We start from the raw sequence: 26,969 nt of genomic DNA on the forward strand, positions 1-26,969 counted from the left end.
CCTTTCTTCTGGAACAAAAAGGCATCCCGACAAAGAAAAATTAACCTCTCGGCCACCTAACAAAGCAAAAACTATTTGTAACCTCAGAATGGTATAGAATGCCCAAACTTTCTGATGGAAGGGAAACAGGAGTAAAGCTGAAGGTAACACACCACCTAAATGCAGAGATTTTGCAATCTAATTGAGAGATAAAGCATATGTGCATGAAATAACTTAGAGATAAAAATAAAACATGTCAACAACAATGTAATACAATCTGAATGTTTAAATGCCAAGAAAGCAAATAACAAAATGATCAGAATACAATTTTTTAAAGGCTCTCTAGTCAAGATAGGCTTAAATATGGTTTTGGATATGGTGACTGACATAGACCGCAAAGCGATTCAAATGTGTGTGGCCATAAGGACAGATGAGCAGGAAAATTGACCTCTGGACCCTGAATGTATGCAATCTGCTTTCATTATCTTTTTTAATTAATAGATTTTGTTTTTCAGAACAGATTTAGGTTTACAGAGAACTGGGCAGAAATTATAGAATTTCCATAAACTCTCTCTTCCAACACACACACACACACACACACACACACACGTTTCCCTATTACTAACATCATGCATTAGTGTGGTACATTTGTTGCAACTGATGAACTGATATCAATATATAATTTATTAACTAAAGCCCATAATTTACATTAAAGTTCATTCTTAGTGTTGTAATTATATAGGTTTTGACAAATGTTTAATGACATGGATTCAGCATTATAATATCATACAGAATAGTTTCACTGCCCTAAAAATCCTCTGTGCTCTGCCTGGTCATCCCACCCTCCCCGCTACCTCCTGGCAACCACTGATCTTTCACCGTCTACAGAGTTTTGCCTTTTCCAGAACGTCAGGTACTTGGAATCACCGCGTAGACTTCATACTGAGCTCTTTCACTTAGCAAAATGCACATAAGGGTCCTCCCGTCTTTTCATGGTTTGGTAGCACATTTTTTAAATCACTGAATAATATTTCATGATATGAATGTCGCACCATTTGTTTATCCACTCACCCATTAAAGGACATTCATAATCTTTTTTTTTTTTTTAATTTAAAAACAAAGCTCTTTAAACTTAAGTTTTAACTTGTGTTTTAACCAATGCATTGCTCAGACAGGAAATGTGGTTCCCGGAGTACATATTCTTTTCACCTGGAGGCTTCTTTGTCTAAAGGAGCACGTTGTCATGTTCTGCGATACGCTACTAGGCTACCATCTCCGCTTTTCACCTTCTTGCTTCCACTCTTTGGTGACAGGAGAACAATGCGTTTTAGAATATACACCCAAAAGATGATCGTTATGAACCTGGATTCTGAATTTTTAAACGAATGTGGTTATTAGCAAGCACCTACTGGGAGTCATGTCTTCCCCTTTCTTCTAGCACTGCAGCTATGCGTTGTCTTCACTGTGAATCGGAACATAAGTCAAATGTGAAGATGGGGGAGGGAGGAAGAAACTTTGCCCCCAGGGTTCTTTCAGCTGCTCTAATAATCAGATAGACTTGAGATGGATCAACAAGAGAAAATAACCACATTTAATACATAGGTATGTATGGGAACCCCACATGCATGAGAGATACAGAGGTAGAAAGAGAACATGGGGATGTAAGACACACTGAGCTAGGGATGAGGTAAGGTGCGTTGGGGCTTCACAAGGTCATTGCAGGACCAGCACATGTCCAGTAATTAGTTGTTTGCTATGTAAGTAGGTCAGGGAGATAATCCCTGATAATTTCTTGTGGGCAAGGTCCGTAATTCAGGTTCTTCTATGTAGTTAACAGAGGGCAGAAGTTTCTCTTGAGCCCATCACTCAAGTTGCCTTCAGCTCAAAACAATTCGCACACCACAGAGGATCGTTGTAAGGTGACCTGTCCTGAACCCCTACAAAATTATGCCTTCTTCTCGCCTATTTAGTTGTGGTATTAACTAGGCCCAAAATGCAATTCTTCTGAAAGTGGCGTCCCAAGCTATTGTTGATTCTCTAAGTGGAATCAAATATCACCTGGCATACCTGTGTCTTTCTTTCTGACACCAAAAACACTGATAAGCAAATTGCTTAATAATAATAATAATAATAATAATAATAATAATAATAAAGGTTGCCCTGTCATTTGAAGAGAATTTACAAGGAAAGCCCTTTACTTAGCTCCATGATTATTTATACACATTCATTTTAAGACAGCACACGGGAGTCTTTGCCAAGAAAATTTTAAAGTTCAAGCAGAAAAAATAATCACAGTATCTTTCAGTCATTTGCTGCTTATATTTGTTTCCTTAAAATGCACAGCTAAATGCTCTCTACATACAGCTATCACTTGGTAGACGGGGTGTATCTTATTACTGGGTTATTTTCCAGTACATTTGGCATAGTTAAGGTAAAGTGTATTAACTTTCTCTCAAAATAAAGATGAAAACAGAGTTGTAGCGGCTGTGAATACTTCAGCCATTGTCAGGAAGTTAAGAACTGACAGGAGCTCCGGATAATCAACTCTGCCTGGTGCATAGACTGTAGTTTTCCCCTGGGATATCTGGTCTAATCCTACAATGTATCTGACTAGCATGAATGTAGAATTACTTTCAATAAAGATTTTATTTCAAGCTTGGATGATTTCCCCCAAAACATCTTGTCACTAAGGCAAAGTATATCATAGAATATCTGATTTTTTTTCTCCCCCTACAAGTCCGCTTTTGAGGGGGAAATATACACATTTCAACTCAAGTACTCAACTCAAGTCAATTCACTGTAAAAGATCACATCTTAACATATCTAGACTGATTAAAGATTTACTACGTTAAAGAAATCAGAGAGCTGTCAAAAAAGCTTACCCTGAAGTCTGCAAATGTAAAGAATACGTAACACATTCACTCATCTGCAATTTGCACTCTGCCTGTAGTGGCCTCCAATCCAGAGCAGGCAGGACAGATGACTCCACGAGCTAACACCCGGCTTCTAGAGTATTTGTCTTTTTGCAAGGAAGGAACATTTAAAGGTCACATCGTCCAATAAGTATGAGATTGAGATTGTTTCCAGGCTATATGAGAAATATGAATGCCCTGGTCCTGATCACACTAAAAGGATCTTCATTTCTCCATTTATCCTTCTCTCTGTCTGTATCCTGTTCTCTGCCTTCATGATGCCAAACTAAGTGTTCGAGAGAGGGGAGCGGGACAGTCAAAGTAATTGCTTTATTCACCAAAAGGGTTCATTGTGTGCTTACATTATGTCAGCCTGGGTGTCACTCTGCTTAATTTATGCTGGGTTCATATATTCTTAAAAATACCTCATGTTACCTACAGTTTCACCCCTTACTCACTAAAAGCATACAAATCACACAGTTTAGTTCTAATGGGACAGGCATAGTTATGTTAATATTATTTTAATATTTAATAATCATAGCACATTCTATTTATACAATGTTTAAAATTCAAAATCCCTCTTATCTCTATTACTGCATTTTATGACTAACATATAATATTATGATAAGACTCCTGTGCAAGAATGAAAACTTAGCAAGGATATAACTCACGAGGCATGAAAAAGTCTAGATTTTAGTTTAGGCTTTTTTACTTAATTGGCTGTGTGACTTTCAGACAGGTCATTTTACCAAGAAGTCTTTAAAACCAGCTGCACATCAGCTTTGCCTGTGTAGTGTTTAGAAACGCAGAGCTCTGGACCTCACCCCTGGACTACAAAATCAGAATCTCTGTGTGATCCCTTTGCTTTTTGAAAAACTCTAACCAGAATGAAAAAACAGTGTGTCCCAATCTTCCTTTCCTTATTTTTAAAGTAACAACTGACAGAAGCAAATGTAATCGTGTATAATAAAATTCAGTGTTTCTATAATTTACAAAGGGTTTTGCACACATTTTTTACTTAACCTTCAAAACAACCCATGAGGTCAGTTTGTCATTAATTTCACTCCCTGGGCAAGGAATCTGAGGCCCAGAGAACCTCAGAGAACAAGAACCTATGCTTCTGAAATTCCAGGTTGCAGGTTTCCCCTGGAGCAAGTGGTTCTCTCCTGGGCACCAGAGAATGACACCCAGTTTTTATTGAACCCACACCTTACTGCAGGCCAATTGTAAGGTCGTTTGTGGTTGAGTCCCTGGCATTGATATGGCTTTGGATGCACCTCAGAGGATATTAACATGCAGTGAGGACTAAGACGCTCTGCTCTAGAATGGCCAGAGCAAGTTTAGAAAATATAAAGTACTATACCTAAAGCACGATGGTTTTAGCCCAGTTTTATTGATAAACCATGCATTTGGAATGGAAGGAAATGATTCATGAACACAGCTGATCGGGGCTAGACTCAGGACTAGATTTCAGGCTTCCTCTTTCAGAAGCCAGTTCTCTTTCTACTAGAGCTTTCTGCTTCCCCAGAGCTCATGGCTGCCATTGCAGGTTGGATGTAGCGTGGCACCAGTTCCTATAACCTTCAACAGAAGGAGGGGAAGAGCAAGATGAGGAAGAAAGGCAAGTCAGACTATGATGTGGGGCCAACAGAGCGCGGCAGCCCACAGGAGCTCTGGGGTGTCCATGTCCCATCAGAGCGGTCTCTAACTGGACCGAAAGGACTCGGCCTGTCGACCTGCACTGTGATCGGCCACCAGCCCTGGGCTGTCTCCGAGAGGGTTGGGGTGAAGCTCTCTTCAGCTGAGGCAAACCTCGCAGGGGCTGGCTGCTGACTAGCACCTGCAGTTGGGTGTTCTTCCTTGAAGAGACATCTGGGCAGAACATGTCATGTCCACCACAGTCCTCTATTTGTGCCACTCGAATCCGTGTTTTATGAATGTTTGAGGAACTGCTCCCTCAGGGCTCCAGGAGGCCTCACTTCCCTAGGACGCCTCTGAAGGGGAAGCTTTAGGACAGATCACACCCTGCAGCTGAAGCTGGTCTGAGCCCACAGCTGACATTCCTGGTCTCCCTCTTCCACTGTCCATTCTGGGGCATCTCAGTTATCACCTGCTGGTCACGGTGGCTGACCCAACACAGTGACTGCCAGTCTCATCCTGGGGGATCCAAGCTCCTACTCTCTATGTCCTCTCAGACAGGGATTTCTGCCCTATTCATTAAACATAGAAACTGGATGGCAGAGGACTTGGAGGCCCCACGTATTATTCTCTATCCCCACTATATAACAGTGCCCTATCTCCTCCACTTGATCAGGTTTAATGACCCCTGACTAGGTGGTCACCTTTCTCCTAGCTTGCTGGTCCCTGGACTGAAGGGGCTCCAAGTGCCCAGAAAGCATCACTAGTTTATAAAATAATGACTAGATGTATTATTCTAATACAGTGATACTATCTCAATACATCCTTCTTGGCTCCCTGTTTATTTTGCTCCTCAGGTATACCATCTTCATAGCTCTCTGTGAGTCAAGTTATTTTGGTTGTCCCTTGGTCCTTGCTGCTTATTATTATAATTGTATTTACCCGGCTACTAGCAATTAAGCCCACCCCTGATCTTTATTGTTTTACTGTCTTATCATCTTCAGTGCTATCAGTAAGCTTGGTTCTATAATGGACTTTCCTATAGCTAATGCTGATTTACAGGTAAAGGCCCTATAATATCAAACAACTTTTTTATGGAGTATCAATGGTGCTTAGCAATAGTCTTTCAATCTCATTAACCTTGTAGTTACTATCCACAACATCCTACTATTATTTTTAAATGCCTAATATATTACACATTACTAGTCTCTCCCCCATGGATATAACATCCCAATTTACCACCAGTGAGAGTTTTAACACTTGGCCTGCCGCCTTGTACCAGGACCCAACTATACTTGCCTCTTACTGCTGACAGACCCCTTATTTCCAGCCAGCCAGCCATTTGTGCTGGTTTTCCTGGGAAAATCCTGAAACCATTTGGTTAAGTTCTGAAACAGAGTTTGACGTGCAGGGTATTTCTTAGGGATCAATCCTTATGGAACAAAGTGGGTGGGAGCAGGATTAGTAGAGGAAGAATTTGAACCTTGATGTAAATTCAATTTAGCCTCAGCCAACCGCATGGGTACATGCAGTCCATTGTCCCACACAATGGGTAGGTGCAATGGTCACATACATTAGTTAGTGCCCTAGGGCAAGGTGGATCACTGCAACTGAGGCAAACCTTGAAGAAAACAACTGAAGTCCATCCACTAACCTCACTCCGCACAGATAGGCAAGAAGTCCTTCCTTGAAAGAAAGTCTAAGTGGCCCATCTCTTTGTCCAAAGCAGTTGCCATTATTATCAAATTATGAATATAAGATGGTCCCTTACCAGCCTGGAGACTAGGAGACAACCTGTTATAAAGTCCAATATAATGCTTGATAATGAGACATTTAATCTGCCCATAGAATTTATTACAACAAATGAATACAGATGTGTGTGCTGGACAATAGAATCATGAGTTAGACCAACACCCATATGTGCAAGAACACATGCAGAAGTGGGGACACTTTATTTTTATTTATTTATGGTTTTTTTAAATCCTCACCCAAGGATACTTTTGCATGTATCTTCAAAAAGAGTGGAAGGGGGAAAGAGAGAGAGAGAGAAACATTGACATGAAAAGACACATCAGCTGGTTGCACACAACCCCGACCAGGGCGGGGGATCGAACCGTAACCAAAGTATGTGCCCTTGACCAGAATTGAAGCTGAGACTCTTTGGTCCCTGAGCCGATGCTCTAACTGCTGAGCCAAACTGGCCAGGGCACACTTTATTTCTCCACTTCAATACAGGTTGTAAACTTATATGTTTAATAACAAAATAAATAGTTTCTATCTTTGAACTGAGCATTGTATACATTTTGGAAAGAGTCTGGATTTCTGCACATACATTGAGAATTTTACCTAAAATAGAATTTGGTAGTCATGTTTCAGATGACCAAGAAAAATGGTGCGATTTTCTTTAACTTCAACCATCTATAGGGTAAACCAGATAAAAATTACATTCTACTCCGAACTCCTTTCACCAGTTCTGTTCCAACTGCGTACACGTGGGAAACTCGCTGTCAGATAGCACTTGGGAAAGAAAGGCACCTGTACAGTTGTAGGCTCCAACAAGCTCTCAAGAAGTGTTAGCTCTCTTCATCTCTGCCTTCACGATCTTATTATCCCAGAGTAGGTAAGAAACTCAGGTGTGCAAGAAATGTAATTATTGTGCCATAATCAAAACTAATAACTCTGTCAAGGCCCATTCTTCTAAATTATTTCAATATAGTCAATTCAGAATGTCTTGTAGACATTTCCTGGCCCGTTTCTGGTTCTGGGGGGTAACATACAGCCTAAGCATTTGGTGGGGGAAGGATAGCATCTATTTGTACAGTATTCCAATAAATAGGTATTGAGTACCTAAACTATGAGCCAAACACTAATCCTGATCTAGGGATACTGCACTAAACCAAGACAAATAATGTCCTGGTGCTTAAGAGGTTTACATTACACCGAAGAAAGATAACGAAGCAGATAAGCAGGGTGGAAAGTGTCTGGCTCATGTCCCCTGTCCACGTTGGTCTTCATTCCCTTCTGGTTTTCTGTCATCATCCCCAACTTCCAATCCCAGGTCTGAGTTTCAGTCACTGTCCAGGCAGAACTCTGTGAAGCTATCTTGATGCCACCTTTGCCTCGATAAACCATGCAGTCATTTTTATTTAACTATTCCTGATATATGGAACATGAGGAATTCTGTAATCTTGTTATATCCCTAGGTTTTCCATAAGGAGAGAATATGGATCTGTCTGATCTCAGAATCCTCGAACCTTCTAGCAGCCTGTATCCCAGGGAAAGAGACAGAAAGGGCTTGGGACTCATCACTTCTGCGGGACCTCACCTGGGTCTCAGTTCTCCTCTCCCGAACTCTCCTTCTCCCACTCCAGAAAATCTTTCTTTGGTCTGGCAGCAGGAGAGCCTGGCTCTTCAGGTACCTTCTAATCTATTGGTTAGGTCATAGCTGCAATTCTGAGTTCTTGGCCACTGAAGATTTTGAATCTTAAAGGAACAGTTCTTTGCAATTCAAATGCCCTTGATTACAGAAGCCCTTTCTCTGCTTTTCTGCTCTGCTGTCCCTCCACTGAGGTCAAAAATGCTGCTGACTAAATTTGGGGGAAAGACAAGAGGTACAAGGGAGGGTAGGGAAGAAACCTCAGTTATTATACATTACTCTATCTCATTTCAAATGATAGTGCAACTTCCCCAGAGTGTGCACTCTTTCATCATTAATTTAAGAACCAAACATTTTAAATGTCATTTAACTTCCATCCAATACAGAAATCTCAGACATTTCTGATTGTCTCCTAATGGCAAACTCATAGACCTTTTATGTACAAAATATTTAATAACCTTCATAGATATTCCCTGTACTTTTCTAATATACATATGGACAAATCTATAGCAACCAAATATTAATAGTAGTAATATCTAAATGATGGCATTATGAGGGGTTTTTATTTTCTATTTTGTCTTCTCTGCACTTTCTAAACTTTCTATAATAAATATGAATCCTTTGTAGCAGACTAGTATATCTTCAACTCTAGTTTTCAATGTGGAGGTAAAATCGGTCTGTGGGCCAATACTAGGAACTGAATTTATAGGAGCACAGTTGATTTTTTCTTCCATATCATGGCTTTTTGCATTCAGTCATTATGGCTTCCCTAACTCTTCTTTTTTCCAAGTCAGACTCCTTCAGTCCTTTTGCTTCACATTAAGGAGGACATCGCTGTGTGGGGCTCATTCACCTTGGGGCTCTCCAGTTACACAGTCTCTCTTAACCATAAGTCACTGTAGAATGTATCTGAAACTTCATTTTCCTCAGGAAGTAATATTCAGCATGGACAGTTGAATGACGATACCCAAATTGCAACAGATTCTCTTTTAGCTCTTCAGGGATCTTTTTAAACAGAAGACAATTTTCAAGTAATTGCTGAAGATTTAATGTAGAAGCCCTTAGCACGAAGTGAAATAGCTATTTTCTTCACCTATGTGAAAAGAAAAACTAAAAGAGAGATTGATGAATTCTGACTTTGCATATTGATACTGTTCCTTTTAGTTGTATCTAACATCATAAGGCAGATATTTAAGTTCTATATTTTCCACTAATATTCTATATTATGTGCCTTATTCTACTTGGCCCAATTAATGCTTTAATTCATGCACAACCCCCAATATTCTGTATCAAATGGTATTAGCACATTCTAGTTTTTTAACTGTCCTATTAGACTAATTTGTGGTAGAGAATAATGACCATCTTATCATTTTTTTTATTCTAAAAAGTACTCCCAAAATATAATATATTCCCTAACCTTTCTCCCCTAGATTTAGAGTAGTGTCCTCCCAGGATGGTGACATTATCTGTGGTACTGGTAGATCCCCAGAGCTCAGGGAATCAAGTCCAAGAAATTTGTTCCTGCTGACGTGGTCAAATGCTGATGGCCAGGACCAATTTAGAGCTTGAGAGAAACGCCTAAGGGAACCCACAGCTGAAATTCTGTCTATCTCACCAGTAGTATAGTTCCATTCTCAATGAGAAATGAATGCTTCTGATGTTTAAAACATTCTGTGAACCTGGAACAAAAGGTAATGCACATTAACTTGGTTTTTCTTCCACCTGAACACCCTTCTCATCTTTGTAAGTATATGCTTGGGTATGAATTAGGTGATTAAAAAATAAAAATATGTCACCCAAGACCTGTTGACTCTCTGACACGCTTCCCTTCCAAGTCTTCCTCAGGCTTTAGGATTAGGAATCCCTTGATTTCAAATGCAAAATTCTTGAATCTTAGATATCGGATTTAAAAAATAACCTCTATCTCATCTGGGTGCTGTCATTTACTATCAAATGGCTTTGATCAAATTATGCAAACTTTCTTCAGGTTCATTGTGTTTACTTGAAAATAATCAATCTGGAAGTTTTATTTCACACCTGAAAAAGAAAAAGAAAAAATGGTGGGAGGAATATTATCAACAGAGTAGGATGTAACCAGTGGTTGGTGTGTGTGTGTGTGTGTGTGTGTGTGTGTGTGTGTGTGTAACTGCACAGGAACATGACATCACAAATCAATGAAGAATGGGCCATTTTCTCAATAAATGTTATGGGGAGACTAGCTTTTAGAGAAAAGTGAATTTAAATTACCATCACATTTCACACAATAAAATATATTTAAGATTAATTAGAGGATGTGAAAATGAAAACATTAAAGAAAAACTGAAAAACATTGCTATTTACTTGATCTCTTTAAATGGATGGATATTATAATAACAAAAACAAAGGTCGGATTTCCCAAAGAAATAGTGCTAGATATGACCACATAAAGCGGTAGATAAATAAAATTAAAGAAAAACCAAACCCTGGGACAACGTAAGTACAACAAAAAGAGTGAAAGGTCTTGCTTCTTAATACATAAAGAATTCACAAGTCTGCATAAATAAGATTTTCATTGTAGCATTGTCTGTAATAGCAAAGAATTACAAGCAACCAAAAAGTCCACCAGCAGGACAATGGTTAAATAAATCAAAGTATTTCCATACAACAAAATGTAATAACTATTCTGAAAGGATGAGGTATTTTTATATATACTGACTTGGAAAAATGCCCACAATATATAGTTAAAGGAGAAGAAAGCAAGTTGTAGCATTTTATGTATTTTTTATCTCAATTTTTAGAAAAAAGAAAATATATATGAAGATAGGTAGATGAATAGATAGATTTAAAAAAAATCCAGAAGGAACATCCACCTGTTAATTATACTTAACATGAAAGAGTTTTAATAGGAAATGAGAGGATTTTACTTTTTACTCTACATACTCCTGATGAGTAAATTTTTTTCAAAGACTATGTATTGGTTTTATTATACAATATAAGTAAATGGAATAAACAAACAAGGCAGAGGATATGAACTGCTCTTCACAGAAGAGAAAATCCACATGACCATTTTTGTTTTTGTTTTTTTACTTTTCACCCAAATCCTGAATTCAAAGAATGACAGACCATTTTTCACCTATCAAATTGACAATGATTTTTAAAAGAATAATACCAACTGATAATAGTGATAACAGGACTACATGTTCCATGCAGTGGAATGTGCTAACATATCTCATGTGATGGTATTTGAAGAAAAGAAAAGCCATAACTTAGTGACCTAGTGTGAGTTCTCAAAGTGTGGTCCAGGACCTGCAGCTTCATCACCTCAAACTTTCAAGAAGATCGTATTCTCAAATACCTCCCGTACCTGCTGGATCAGAAATCTGGGGATAAAGCCCAACAATCTGTGTTCCAACACAGCTTCCGATTATTCTCATGAGCAGTCAAGTTTGAGAACCACTGATCTAGTTGTTACATTGCTACTATGTTTATCCTACTGCAGGGTTTTTCAACAGCAGCCTGATGACATTTTGGGCTGGCTCGTTCTCTGTTGTGGGCTGTCCGTGCATCCTAGAATGTTTAGCTTCTACCCTTTGCTTCTACCCACTAGATGACAGTAGCAACTCCCCACCCAGTCCTGATGATCGAAAATGTCTACAGCAATTGCCAAATGCCTTGTGGGGGTGGCAAAATTGCCCCTGGTTGGGAACCACTATCTAAAGAAATATTCCAAAATGTGAAGGAAGAGTACATGGAAACTTTTTTTTTTTTTTGTCTTTATTGATTTTAGAGAGAGAGGAAGGGAGAGGGAGGGAGATACAAGCATCAATGAGAGAGAACATCAATTGGCCGCCTTCTGCATGCCCCCACTGGGAATCAGGCCCACAATCTGGTAATCGAACCAGTGACCTCTTGGTGCACGGGTCGACATTCAACCACTGAGCCACACCAGCTGGGCGAAACATTTTTTAATATATCAATTTTACTTATAATAAGGACTCATATGATACAACCCATCCTGTCCTAGATAAGACAACAAGTAAATAACAAATATTACATATGTAAGTAAATAATAAATATTATGTATATAAATAAAAGTGAGCTCTGGCCGGTTTGGCTCAGTCATTGGAACATCGGCCTGCAGACCAGAGAGTCCTGGGTTTGGTTCCCGCTAGGGGCACGTACCAAAAAAAAGTGAAAAAATGCTAGATACAGAATTCTATATAATTTTGAATATGTTTGTAAATAAAATATTTATTTATACATTTATAACACCTAAATCCTGGCAATGTCATTCTCCTGTTCAAGACCCAAGAATGGGTTCACATCATCTTGAGAATTAAATCCCAAATCCATAGCATAAATCTCCCAACATCCTCCCTCACTCCCTAGCCTCCAGCCACACTATCCTCTCTACCCCTAGATCCACCTACGACAACTTTGCCACTGGGACTTTCCATCTACTCTTCGCTGCCTGGAGTTCTCCGACGCATGATGTGCAGCGAAGCAGGTCTCTGCTCCAGTCCTTTGCTTGGGAAGGGCTTGTTGAGCGCTGAGTGCTTTGACTGCTCTGTAACACTGCTCCCTGTTCATCAGAATTACCTGGGGCTGCTTTATCTGTAGCCACCTAGGCCCACCCATGCTGAGTAAACAAGCATCTCTGGTGGATTTGAGGAAATCAGGATTTTTTTCAAAGGTCCTTAGAGTCAGCGGAAGAATGACTATTTCTCTTTTTCTTAGTTTTTCGGTTACATTGAGCTACTGTTTATCATTACTGGTGAATTATTTATTTATTATACTTTTCTAAATTTTTAATATTCTCTTGAGATCTGGCCAGTATGGCTCAGTTGGTTGGAGCATCATCCCGTACACCAGAAAGATGGTAGGTTCGATTCTCAGTCAGGACACGTACCCAGGTTGTGGGCTCAATCCACAGGGGACAACTGATCGATGTTTCTCTCTCATGTCGATGTTACTCTATCTCTCCTTTACTCTCTCTAAAATCAATAATTTTTTAAAAAATTATCTTGAATTGAATGTATTACTTTATAACAAGAAAAAGTAAGTTAAAGCTGATTTTAATTTTTTTATTTATCTTTATTGTTGAGAGTATTGCAGATGCCCATGCCCCTTTACCCCAATGCCCTCCTCCATCCAGTTCCCACCCAACCCAGGCCTTCACCACCCCATTGTCTGTGTTCATGGGCAATGAATATATGCATAAAATTTTTTTATTAATCTCTTCCTGCCCTCTCTCTTCCCTTCCCTCTGAGATTCATCAGTCTGTTCCATGTTTCCATGCCTCTGGTTCTATTTTATTCATTCATTTATTTTGTTCATTAGATTCCACATAAAAGTGGGATTATTTGATATTTATCTTTCTCTGACTAGCTTATTTTGCTTAGCATAGAAATCTCCAGGTCCCTCCATGTTGTTTCAAGGGTAAGAGAACCTTCTTTTTTACAGTTGCATAGTATTCCATTGTGTAAATTTACCTCAGTTTTTTTATCCACTCATTTACTGATGCACACTTTGGTTGTTTTCCCCCTGTTGTAAATAGTGCTGCTATGAACATAGGGGTGCATATCTTCTTTCTGATTGCTGTTTCAGAGTTCTTAGGATATATTCCTAGATGTGGAATCACTGGGTCAAATGGCAGTTCTATTTTTAATATTTTGTGGAAACTCCACACTGTTTTCCACAGTAGCTGTACCAGTCTACATTCCCAACAGCAGTGTACTAGGGTTCCTTTATCTCCACATCTTCACCAGTACTTGCTCTTTGATGATTTGTTGATGGCAGCCATTCTGGTAGGTGTGAGGTGATACCTCATAGTCTGTTAATTTGCATCTCTCTCATGATTAGTGAGTGACACTGAGCATTTTTTTCATATGTCCCTTAGCCATTTGTGTGTCCTCTTTGGAAAAGTGTCTATTCATCTCCTCTGCCTATTTTTTAATTGAATTGTTCATCTTCCTTTTGTTGAGTTGTATGAATACTTAATATATTTTTTTTAATTAACCCCTTATCAGATGTACCATTGGCAAATATATTCTCCCAAAAAACAATGGGTTCCCTCTTCTTTTTGATGCTGGTTTCTTTTTCTTTTTTTTTCTTTCCTTAATTTATTTACTTTTGTTACAGATATTTCTCCTTTTTTCTCAAACCCGCCCCCCCCCCACACACACACACACACAAACACCCCACCACTGCCATGCTTGTTTCCTTTGCTGTGCAGAAGCTTTTAGTTTGATGTAGACCCATTTGTTTATTTTTCCTTTGTTTCTCTTGCCCTAGGCACTGTATCAGTGAAAAGTCTGCTACATGAGATGTCTGAGGTTTTGCTGCCTATGTTTTCTTCTAGGATTTTTATGATTTCATGACTTTCATTTAAGTACTTGATTCATTTTGAGTTTATTCTTATGTATGGTATAAATTGGTGGTCTAGTTTCATGCTGATTTTTAAATCTGCCTTTCAAAATTGTGATCTAGTTGAAGCATAGTGATTGGCACATAATAGATCTTCAACAGATAACAAATTTAGTGTTTCTTTATGATATTATCTACTATTTAATGTATTGGATGTAATAACCCACCTTACCTATGGTTTTTGTCACATTATAGAATACATATTCCAACTGGAAATAAGTCATTTTGAGATCTATGGGCTATTCAGTCTTTATACTTATCATTTCTTCTATGTTATTAGGTATTCCAGAAATTACTTTAAAAGATAGTTTAGTATCCCCCTACAATGTCCAATCAATAAAAATACAAAAGAAGCAGATAATTAAAAATCTTCAATCTTCTGCATTAAAATCAGTGCAAAGAGGGTACTTAATAGATGCATAGAATAAGGCCACATCAGCTATGAATATATATGCTATATATATGCCATTGTTACATATGCTCCTTTCCCATAATGTGTTTTGAGAGAACTACATACACATGGCTTTAAAGATTATTTAAAAGCAAAAATGTATGAATACAGCAGTCATTCCCATTTAGGAGGACAGTTGTTAACTTGTTTAGAAAATAATAATAATATGATATTTAGATCTAAATTGAAAGACTATATGATTAATTTATACCAATTGATTTATAAAGTAACGTGTACAAATGGCTGAATTACCAGTGAATGACCCCCTTGAAACACATCAGTGTTAAATGCAAAGTCATTAGTGAATCACCTCTTCTGCTTTTACAATATTTGGTTTTTTTCTGACATAGAGCCATGACTTTAAGGGAGAAAGTGGAATTCCTGCTAAGTCTCCAATCTTATTTATTTATATATAAATCCAGTGTAGACAGCAGTATAGCTTGTGCAAATTGATAGGCAAGCATATGGTTAGATTTCACCCCCAAAGTAGCTGGAGCACATAGGAAAAAGAAGTTCAGCACATTGAAAATTTATTTTATTTTTAACAGCCTCTTTCACTTAAGTGGTCAAACTCATAATTAACATTTCACATACAGTGGCTGAGCTGTATTTTGTAAGCCAGGTGTGACCTGATGGCAGGAGTACATTTACCACCACACTTGCCCCATTCGAGTTAAACCACCTTCAAGTTATGTGCGTTGGAAAATCACAGCATTACAGAGATAGGGAAGGGAACACTTTTAATACACTTCCAATAACTTGAGAGTTGTCCTGCAGGCAATTATGTGGCTTTTAGCTTCCTTTGCAAGTCATTATGGTAACAGAAAAGCTCAAACTTAAAAGGAAGTTTGCATCCATATATCTGTTTAGAGCTGGGCTATTATTAAATGCTTTGGTCTTCTCAATTCAGCATTAATTTTGAGTTTTATAGCAAAGCCCTCTTTCAGTTTGAGTCATTTGGCTGTAATTTTAAGCAACCAAGAAATTTCTTTGAGCTAGCAATTCAGCTCACTCTTGGAAAAACTTACCCAGCGTAAGGCTGCGAGGATTTTTTTGTCTGGGGCCCAACATCTGTAGCACTGGATTATAGATCGTTTCTAAAATAATCTTAAATCGATGGATCATTGTTCCTTCCTTCCATTTGGACTTTGGCATTTTCTCTCCTTTTTATGCTGTAAACTGTATATCTTCCTTTTAAGTTCTTGCCAGAAAAATGAATTCTTACCCACTTCAAGATTTTATAAACTTGAATTTTACTTAGCGGTATAAGAATTCCTTTTACAATGATTATATATCAAGTGTTATTTCATGAACAAATTTATAAAATCATAATTATTTTCATCAGGCTATTTTAAACTAGGAAGTATTAATAAATAACCTTTTCTAAGAGTTGTACTTTGGGGTCTTTTTCCTATTAGTCAAGCGTTCACAGACACTAAACTTTGAGTTCTTCATGTTTAGAATCAGGTATCTTTGCTCTAAGGATTTCTTAAGAGTAAATTAATGGTGAGTAAACAAACATGTAGAAGAATTTCCAAATATTGATCTAAGCTCTAAATGTTTTTGCACCTTCTTACCCATCCATCAATTCACTGTATGTTAATCTCGCGGCAATGTTTTTGCTTTCACCTTTCTCCTTCAGATGTGTGCTTTCGCTTTTTTTTTTTTTTTTTTTTTTGGTCATAGCAGAGGAGTATCTTTTAGTTCTTTGCTGAAAACAGCTTAAATTGTAGCTCAAAATTTATGGCATTGTCATGGAATCTAAGGCCTAATGAAATGTAAGCCCTACCAGAGGGCTGGAACTCTCTAGTAAGGACCAAAGAGTCTGACCCCTTTAAATTAACTGCTACATAGTTCTGAAAACCCATAACATTTTTAGGCGTATTTAGTAGGCCTTTAGCAAAGCAACTAAAGCAACAATTTTTTATATGTGCTTCTCATTGTCACTCAGGAGAATCTATAACATTCAAGTAAGTTGGGGAACACGAGTCACACAAAGATAAACGATACTTTCTGCAGGACTTGTCAGAGCCTTTAGCATGCTGTTGTGTATTGTGAATTTTCAAGAAGAAAAAAATGGCATACAGTTTGCTTCAAAACTTATTTTACTCTGGAGTGCTAGTTTTATAAAATATATCACAGAAATGGTGTTTTGCAAAACTTACTTTCGTGAAAGCTGTCCTGGAGGTATTGCCAAACCCCTAGTAAAAATGCACTTGGTTTCTGAATCAGATCCCCTGTCCAATAAACAACCCAACTTTATTTTAAGCTACTGGAAATACAACTTACTCTTTTTTGAGAGGTTTCCATCTTAGATACTACATTGAATTTATCGAATTTTTTTTTTTTGCCATACGATGCTTTTATTTCTTTCAATAGCCTCTGTTTCTCCTCTCCATGTGTTTTACTCGTTGAAGTCTTCAGAAATAAGGGCCCCCGCAGTGCTCTGCTGGTCGGCACAGTGAGAATAGAAATTATGATAGCCATTGATGTGTGGTAAAGAAAACCACACAAACTCAGATTGCAAGAATTTCGTAGAATAGTATTCTAGCTGTTTTTCGAAACTATGGTTGACTTCCTATGTGGTCCTAAATGAACCACTTAACTATTTAAGGGTCTATTGAGGTAGAGTCGGTACGTTCACATGTGAATAATGAAGTTCATAATAGCATTAATACACTTTCCCAGACACCCCCAATTTGGGAAACTTGTTGCTAGAAATGTTTATTTCTACAGTCTATTAAGAAGAGGTCTAATCTAATTTAAATGTTAATATGAGAATATATATATATGTATATATATATATAGCCTATATACCTGAATCATATAGTTTAGTAATTGGTAACACACCCCCCCCCCCCCGCCTCAAATTAGTCTTCACTCTCAGTATCTTTTCTAACTTACAGATTGACTAATTTCTCAACACACCAACTACTACTAGTTGGTTGATATTTAGAACATAAATTGCCTATACACACACACACACACACACATAGGCACACACACCTATATATGTGTATATATATATATATATATGACATCCACAAATGAGCACACATTTTTTAACAGTGAATAAGCAAGATAGCTTGTGTTTTACACAATATACATTCACATTTTCTTACTTTTTTCTTAAATATATTTTTCTAAGGGTTATTGAAAGTAACTTTATTTTTCCAGCTTAGGAAGCAGTTCCAACCTAAGAAAATTTAACCTGCAGTAATGCAAGTAGAACAATAATACAAAACTATATGTTATTTAGTAAAGTCTACTTCTAAGAAGATTAGCTTAAAGCATTCATAAGTTAAAGCTGATTTTCTTAAAATAAAATAAATGTGCAGAGAAATGGACACAAAGGATGCAGGTCTGAGATGGAAAGATTGTTCCATGTTTACACGTGCAGAACATTTGTCCACAGAAAATTAGGAAACCAAGGCACTGGCAGACATCCACGACAGAAGTCCCTTCCATGACCCAGCAGCTGAGACAGAGAACCCTTTCCCCACGGGGATGTTGACACACCGCCCTAGCCTCCTACCTCCATCCTATTGAAACTCAGTCTTTGTTTCCTCCTCTAGCTTTAGCCCTGCTCTGGATTCTAAGGCGAGACCTTTTGCCAAGAAGGAAAAATATAAATATCTCTGGAGAAACTAAAAAATGTCTAGTCCCATTTCAGCCTTCTTTCTCTCCCCCAGTGGCTTGAGTCCACGTGCTATATCTTTCTGGTATGCCCCAGAGAGCTCAATCACCCTCCGGCCACCCAAGTGCCTCTAGATGCTATGGACCTTTTGCAGCTTCTACCCCCATAACCTCCTCACAGCCATAACTGCCCCCTCCAACAATCAGCTCTTGGCCCTCCCTTGATTTCTAGCGTCATTTGGAGAGTTTAAAATAATTCTGGCTCCCAGCTATCCCAAATCTCACTGTTTCTGCTACCAACTGAAATTATAGCCATTATTTAGTGGGAAAATAGTCTTTAATCCTCAGTCTATCCTTATATCATTCCTCTTTCAGTCTCCATGGACTCCAGGTTTTAATGTTCTTCTTCTACCCTGTTGGCTATGATGTTCTACATCAGTTATTCACCTTCAAACTTTCAAAATGCTCTCTTGCTTTTTATTCTACCTTCTCCATGCACTATGACCTCTGAGCCCTGTTCTCTGCTAACTAGATCTTATCAACTTTGACCTTTCTACCAAGGAGTGATGTTGTGAAAGCAGTTTTGACCTAGTAGGCACTCAATTAATTGATTAGTTATGTTATCTCTCTTCCTATTTACCTTTAACAATGTGTGTGTGTGTGTGTGTGTGTGTGTGTGTGTGTGTGTGTGTGTTTGGTGGAGTCATGGAAGGAGTTGGTACCACTTCAAAACCAAAAGAAAAAACTGTTTTCCTTCACTGTGAATCTTACAAAGAACTTGTATAATAAAGAGATCTGAGAGAGGCTCAAAGAGTTCTTAACCCAAGATGAACAGGTGGGTTAAAGGGAAGCAAAGGCCCACTCCTCTGCCCCTGCTTCAGGTCAGGAGGATGTTTGAATCATTCCATTGACTTTTGGTAAATGTAGTAGCAATGTGGCATCGTTCCTTATAGTCCAAAGAAAACTTTAAACTTGAAGTCTCCTATAACTCACTGATACAATGAAAATATAAGAATATCTTCCAGAAATGTAACCATGCCAACAGTACTCACAGGTACAAATACTCTTCATTTAAAACAGGAAAAACGCCCGGCTGGTGTGGCTCAGTGGTCAAGCGTTGACCCATGCACCAAGAGGTCGCTGGTTCAATTCCCAGTCAGGGCACATGCCCAGGTTGTGGGCCCGATCCCCAGTGGGGGGCATGCAGGAGGTGGCCAATCAATGTTCTCTCTCATGGGTGTTTCTATCTCTCCCTCTCCCTTCCTCTCTCTCTAAAATCAATAAAGAAAAAAAGAAATAAAACAGGAGAAAGGCCTTGGCCAGTTTGGCTCAGCAATTAGAGCGTTGGCCCATGGACTGAAGGGTCACAGGATCGATTCCTGGTCAAGGAGACGTACCTGAGTTACAGATTCTATCCTGGGCCCCCAGGGCATGAGGGAGGCAACCAATTAACGTGTCTCTCACATCAATGTTTCTCTCTCTCTCTCTCTCCTTCCTTTCTTTCCACTCTATCTAAGAATCAATGGAAAAATATTCTTGGGTGAGGATTAACAAATTAATTAATTAAAATAAAACAGGAGACAAGATATGTTCATTATTTAGTCCAAATTTGAGAGTCGTTTTTCCCACAGTAAATCTGTTGTAACCAGGCTGTCCATCACAGTACTATAGTGAAGACTAAAAACGAAGACCCTCCTATGGAAGGATGGGATAATCGTGTGGAAGATGACAAAGTGGAAAACAAGCCCAGGCATCACTAACACACACCGCAGCGACGATGAGTGCCCGGGCACAGGAACCAGACTGCCTGTGCTACCAGACACTTCACCACTCTTGGCCTCATTTGTAAAATGGGCCTAGTAATAGAAGCTACCTTGTGGGATTGCTATGAGGATTAAAATGAGATAATAAAATTGCTTAGAATAATACTTGGTTATTATTGATATTGATCAGTTCGAGGACATTTTGCTGACCATGAACTTGTGCTGCGAGGAGTCACAAATGGATTGCTTTGGTCCTTCTCAATCTTTTTCAGAAGAAAGAAAGCATAGCCTCTTGGTCACAGAAGTGATATTTTAGAGATTTAGGTTTACGAAGGGGTGGAAATAGAGAAAGTCCTCCTGCTTCCTCTGACTGAGGGCTGTGTAGGTCCACATAGGTCAAACAAACAGTCCTCCAGAAGTCCAACCAGTGTGCCAGTGTTCTGTAATGGGCTCTGCGACCCAGCACCCCAGTGCCTTGCAGTGACGTGCTCCTTTGCCTCTACCTGTTCTCTGCACTCATACAACCCTTGGGTTGAGATGTTCGGTGGAATGCAGAGTTTGTATACAATCCCTATTTTCGATATACACCTCCCTCTTCCCAATTTTAATATAAAACCAAGTAAGCTTCAATATTAAGAATAGGGCTTTATTTTTTCCTAAGAATCCTGTATTGAAGCAGGCAAGACATTACCATTAATAAAACCACAGGCTAATGTTTCTTTGGTAGTCCAGGTTTTCGTACAGTCTTCACACAAGCAAACATGTCTTTGATTCCAGTGGAACTCTTGTCGTATACAAATGTTACAGGACTTAGCATTTTACCTCGATGTAAGCTAAATTGGCTGACCAAGATGAATATAGAGACTTAGAATTTTGCCATACACCTACATGTCTCAGAAACCGCCTTCTCTGCTATTCATATTGTCAGCATTTGTCAGGAACACCCTACTTACACTAAGCACTAAAAATGAATTTTTTCTCAGTTTGTGTGTCTACCTTCCATCATTAATCATGCATATATTTTTCTACTTTTTAAAAATGTATCTTTACTGTTGAAAGTATTATAGATGTCACCCCCCTTTTGCCCCATTGACCCCCTGCTCCTGCTCCCCACCCACCTTCACCAGGCTATTGTCTGTGTTGCTTTTTGATGTTTGGATTCTTATATATTTTATGCATATCTCACCTGTTTCCTCCATTGACTATAAACACCTCAAAGGCTGGATCCTATTAAATCTCCACAGTAATTTTTGCTGTGTAATTTATTCGTTTATTCATTTCACAAACATCCATTGAGCACCCACAATGGCCAGGTACTATGGGGATACAAAGTTGTACAAGGCAATGAATTCTTCCCCCAAAAGTCACCAGTTCTATTCCTACACAGTAAAGCATAAAGAGTAGAAGATTAAATAGTTGTGGCAGATGTTTTTCTGCAACTAGAAAATTTTTGACTTATGTTGCATTCCGTGTTTTGCCAAAGCCAATCGGTGCCCTCATTTTCCTTCTTTAAATTGGAGTTTAATTTTTTAAAAATAAAGAATTCAAGAACACTGAACTTTATAATTCAAAAGTAGCTACAATTTTACCTCAAAATCCAATGGAATAATTTTCAATCTCTTTCCTTCTCTCTCTCTCCACAGGATAGTGGCCAGGGCCTCCAAGAACCTCATGTCCACCCAGAGCTTAGGGATCGTATTTGGACCCACCCTTCTGCGAGCTGAAAACGAAACAGGGAACATGGCGATACACATGGTCTACCAAAACCAGATAGCTGAGCTCATGCTGAGCGAATACAATAAGATCTTCGGCTCGGAGGAAGACTGACAGACAAGACAAGTTACAGAATATGTTCACATCTGTCTCGATGCCTAATATTTTTACATTTCTGTAAACATATTTCTGAAATATTTTTTTCCTTTCAAGCGACAGATGCCTCATTTTGTGAAAACTTCATGATGATTTTGTGTTTAAGTTCCAAACATTTGAATAAAATAGTTGACAATATTTGCCTATATGTGTTCTACATTAACCCCTTCATCACTCTTCCTTCCAGCTCTTCTCGGCGTGCACGAGGCATGCTCCACTCTGTTCAGTAACGCACAGAGTATGGCACGTAGCCAAAGAAATCATTTTAATGCTGCAAGCCTTCGGTGTGTGGCTGTGTGTGTGGAGATGTGTCAGTGAGTGTGCGTGTGGCTGGGAGTATGTGTGCACACAGGTGAGCCTTCTCATTACCCTGGCTGCCTCATACATGTTCCCACACTCCTACTTATACTCAAGAAGAGCCGAAAGAAGAAGGAAGGCATAAATTAATATTTTTTAAATAGAACAAAGGAGGTCAGGTTCTTAATGAAAATAGACATGTTTCATCTTTTAAGAACAATGTGGTATGTGTAAATACAGTCCAGCTATCCTTAGTGCTATAAGGTGAGATGTACAAATTCTCGTTGAATGGCGATATTTTCCTGAAGAAAAATGACGGTTCAAAACATTTGCCATGGGGTATGTCTTTTATATATACTATGTTCAGTTCCATAAACATACTATCTTATAAATTAGAGGCAAAATTAGTGCCCTGCGCTTTTGGTCTTTGTATTAGACAGGAATTGCATGACTGCTCATTTTTAATGTTAACATCCATTTTGAAGCTTCATCAAACTGTATATCCTCCTTTTCTCTCGCTGTGTCATCTTATGTACAATCTTTATTATGCTTCTGAGGATGCTTCACTGGTGAATTACCTTAAATCAATATCGAAAGAAACTTTTTTAGAAGGCATTTTTTCCATATGCCCTAAGGATTACTTGACTAGACTTGGATTGCTTTATCCAGTTGATGGTTAGTTTCCGTTGTCATGGATAAACAAAAGGGTAACTGTCTCGCATGTAGCAAGCACGGTTTTATTTTGAAAAGTATGCTCTAGCTGAACACGTCTCACGCCCAGCTTTGTGAATATATTCTGCTGATACAAATGTAGACTTGTGTTTGACAGCTTTTTAATCAAATTCAAACGGAATAAATAAAACTAATCCAGTGCGATAAAGAATAAGTCTAGTTATCAATTTGTTCATAAAATGGAAAATAAAGCATGTAAATAAAACGCGCAGAGCACGAATCCAAGAGCAAACACTTAGGACAGTAATGAGCTCAGAGGCACCCGCTGTCAGCGTAGACGGGTTATACGGCAGAGAGAGCGTCTGCTCAAGAGCTCGCTGCTCCAGCGTCCACAGACCTGGCTGAAGGACAGACGTCCCTTGCCCTCTTGAATGTCTTCATTTTGGCAATGGTACCAGTAAGTCGGCTCATGGCCAAGAACAGAGAAACCAACCACGATGAATTCTGAAGCATAGTTTTACCAAGTGGGTCGTATCTACATAGCACAAAGCCACGGAAAATCACACGCGCAGAGCCCCATGATCTAAGTCCCTGGTGACAGTGAGCTAACACACGAGCCAGAGTTAAGCTCTCCTTGTGTCTGAAGTTGTACTGACACCTTTCAGAAAATCATGGGGCCATGAGACGGGGTTCCTGGCATTCTATTTCAAGTCCTCCTCATTTCCACGACATTCCATATTCTCAATTTTGTCTTCCCCAGGACTTTAATTGCCTCTCTGTTTGAAAGCGGGAGGAATAAGGTTAGGTTCCCAACGTGAAAATCTTCTCCCGTCACGTGTCCATTTTTAAAGTCGTCTGGGAGCCCCAGCCCGAGGAAGCAGCACTGGCGGCCAGGAGAAGCGGCACTGCCGGCTCTGAGCGGGGACTCCCAGCCCCTGGTCTCCGCAGCTTTCCAGATTTATAATCTTCAAAAGCACCAAGTGTCTTGATTTTCAATCTGATGGGATTTAGCTGGATTCAGACCCCAGCTGTGCCCTGTCCCTGCCTGCTGAGGGCATTTAATCAGAGACTGTGTTTCCTCCCTGGGAAAAGACAATTCCAAGGTGCTGAGCCAAAGTGCCCATCATAGGATCGGACTTGCACACACCGAAGGCACAAAGAAGGTTAAGACCGAAAGGTCATCAGATTCCATGACATCTCAAAGACAGCAACGATGGTTATATTAACTAGCTATAACCAGTTTAAAGGCCACGGTTGTAAGTATCATAGGGTAACTCACTGAGCCGGTATTAGATTCTATAAAACTGATCAATATTCTCCATCCAGAAGACATGAAAAGACACTGAGTATTTCTTCTTTGAGCCAGGTACAAGTCTAGGCACTACTGATCAAATATAAAAGAGGGCAAATATTCCTACCCTCTGTAGCATCACAGTCCAGTAAAGGAGACAAGCAACCAAGGACTAGTAACACTTTAATACACTCAGGGACCACAACCAACTTGGTAACCTTGTAACCCTGGGGCTCCGCACTATACACAGAGATGTTGAAAAAGTATTTCTTTGTCCAGTTTTATTGATGAAAAAAATATTTTTGAATGAATGAATGAGCAGAAGCTAGTACAGAGACACTACTAAAGCTCAGTGATTGACAAAGAATCAGATTGCGCCTGGGTTGTCAGGTGAAGAAGTATTACTGGGAAGGAAAGGCTTTCGAATCTAATCCTGACCAATGGGTAAGATTAAGCAGACAAAGGAAAACGCAGAAGACATTCTAAGAAGCAGGAATGGCATGGACAGAACTGTGGCAGACCCACTACCTCCAAGGGAAAGTGAGAAGTGACGTGAACAGAGGATGTCATGCAGGCCTGGCCATTTTGGAGACTAGAACTGAAAAACATGTTGGGGTCAGACACAGGTCATGATACAATATTTAGATTTAATCCTGTAAGCAAAAGAGATTCTATGGAAGTTGTAAAATAAGAAAGCCGTAGGGAAATTTTACTGTAACGAGAACCTCTAAATTCACCAGAGCACAGAGGAGACCAATTACTTTGAGGACCCTGGCAGTTTCTTGTGTATGTGTTTGTGTGTATGTGCATGTGCATGTGTGTGTACCCTTTGCACATCTTCTGGAAATGAGATGATAATCTAGTATCCTTAGAAGCACTTCTATGTTATGATGAGCAGATATTTTGAGAAATTATACCCTTTAAATAATGGAAGCACAAGTAGTCTCTCTGGAAAATCAAGCTAGTTGTTATAGCCGTTTCAGAGGGACTTGCAGGGACTCACCCAGGACACGAAGGTTGCACCTTGCTGACTGACACAGAACGCTCGGCAGTGCTGTTTATTTTGTCCTGTATGTTGAGTCTGACTACTCAGTGGTGCCGTATGACAGGATCACCTTCCACAGCTAGTAATTGAAAGCCATATGATGGTTCTCCCTATCCAATTAGAAAACAAAGGATCCAATTAAGAAAAATTAGAAAGGCTGTTAAAAGGGAACGATCACTTGCCAATGGTGCTGTCCTTACAGTTTAACACAGTCAGAAATTGACCTGTACTTCTCCTTCTCACATTTATTTTTGTGAATTATAAGTTAATCACCCTGTCAATTCCTCATTAAAAGGTCCTGCAAAGATTTTCATCCAAAAGGACTGTCATGAAGAGTTCTGAGTCAAATTGTTCTGTTGTCAAAAATAAAAAATAACATTGAAAAAAGATCACCTCTCCTGGGAAAATCAAACCATGGTACAAACCAACAAAGACTTTCTTCAAACACAGTAATCACATATTATTTCCTCAATGAAAATGTTTCGTTTTATCTTTAGATAATAGATAGATATTTTCTTCTTCTTCTTTTTTTTTTTTAAATCAAGGTATGCAAACTCAAATGCTTACTAGGGCCAGGCAGGGAACACACGGGAGTCAAAAGGATCAGGCATAAGGCATTATGAAGTGGTAGCAGCTGGAGAAAACTTGAGCTCGCCCCTGGCCGAAGGGCCGGCTTCTGCTTGGCTCAAGCTGCCGTTGCTTACGGGGGAATGTGGGCACAATTTGCCATCCCTTCAGATCTTTCATGGAAAGCCAGAAATTCAGAAATGTATGTGAAACCTGATTTTTAAGGGCACCTAATAAAACACATCTGAGCCGACTCAACCCCAGCACCTTTATTTCTGTGAACTCAGTGTTACACCCTCCCTGTTGCAAAGCCTGCTCCCCAGAAAAGGACAGCACGTGAGCAAATGCTGGAGGAATATGAAGGAGCCGAAGCAGGGTGACAAGGAAAAAAAAAAGGCAGAACTTGCTGTTTGCGACCTAAGCAAATGATCCACTCTAGCTGGTCTCAGGGTTCCCATCTATAAAATAGAATACTTGCCTTAACTACCTATTGGAATCATGTGAAGAAACTTAGAACAGGTAAATTAAAACATGAAACTGTTGATTGTTCCTGTTGAACACAGATAACAGACCTCCAGCTTATTGACTAACAATTACCTTGATGATCTTCTAAAGATGATGAAAAGGGGGACTGGAACCGGACTCTAAAATCCTCGAATGCCATACCAAGAAGTTTTATATTAAGTCTACAGTCAACCTTGAGACCCTAAAGGTTATTTAGCAGGGAAGTGACTTTATCAGAGCTGTAAACATCCCCGGGGGCATTTTATGGAGTAGTGTGGAAGCAGGGAGAAGTTATAGACACCATTGCTAGGCAGAAGATTATCGTCATAGAATTATTAATGCAGATCTGAATTCAGACAGTGACAAGCGATACGGAAATCAGTTTCATGAAGCATCTTCTACTGAACTTCTGAGCTCCATCCAGCACCTCCTAATAAAGACTGCTAAATGCAAAGTACCATTGTTATATACTGCAGGCCCGTGTGCAGCTGAATTGCTGGGTTGGGGTAGGGGTTGATCCTGGTACTCTGACAATGAGTTGGCATTTGTCAGTAACCATCTTAA

The 26,969-nt window shown here is 39.2% G+C and overlaps 1 protein-coding gene across 2 annotated transcripts in view; it reads left to right on the plus strand.

Annotated features, from left to right (window-relative positions):
* ARHGAP15 (Rho GTPase activating protein 15) overlaps positions 1-22,867 on the plus strand; it is a 618,649-nt gene extending 595,782 nt beyond the window's left edge. The window contains exon 14 of one of the 2 annotated variants that reach the window (XM_036253427.1): positions 21,804-22,167. In XM_036253427.1, the coding sequence (XP_036109320.1) occupies positions 21,804-21,987 (184 nt within the window). In that variant the 3' untranslated portion in view covers positions 21,988-22,167. Of the gene's footprint in view, positions 1-21,803 lie in introns of both variants that reach the window. The other variant, XM_036253428.1, reaches the window with a different exon arrangement.
* Positions 22,868-26,969: the final 4,102 nt, after the last annotated feature.

This window comes from Molossus molossus, unplaced genomic scaffold (assembly GCF_014108415.1).
Source record: "Molossus molossus isolate mMolMol1 unplaced genomic scaffold, mMolMol1.p scaffold_m16_p_11, whole genome shotgun sequence".
NCBI lineage: Eukaryota > Metazoa > Chordata > Mammalia > Chiroptera > Molossidae > Molossus > Molossus molossus.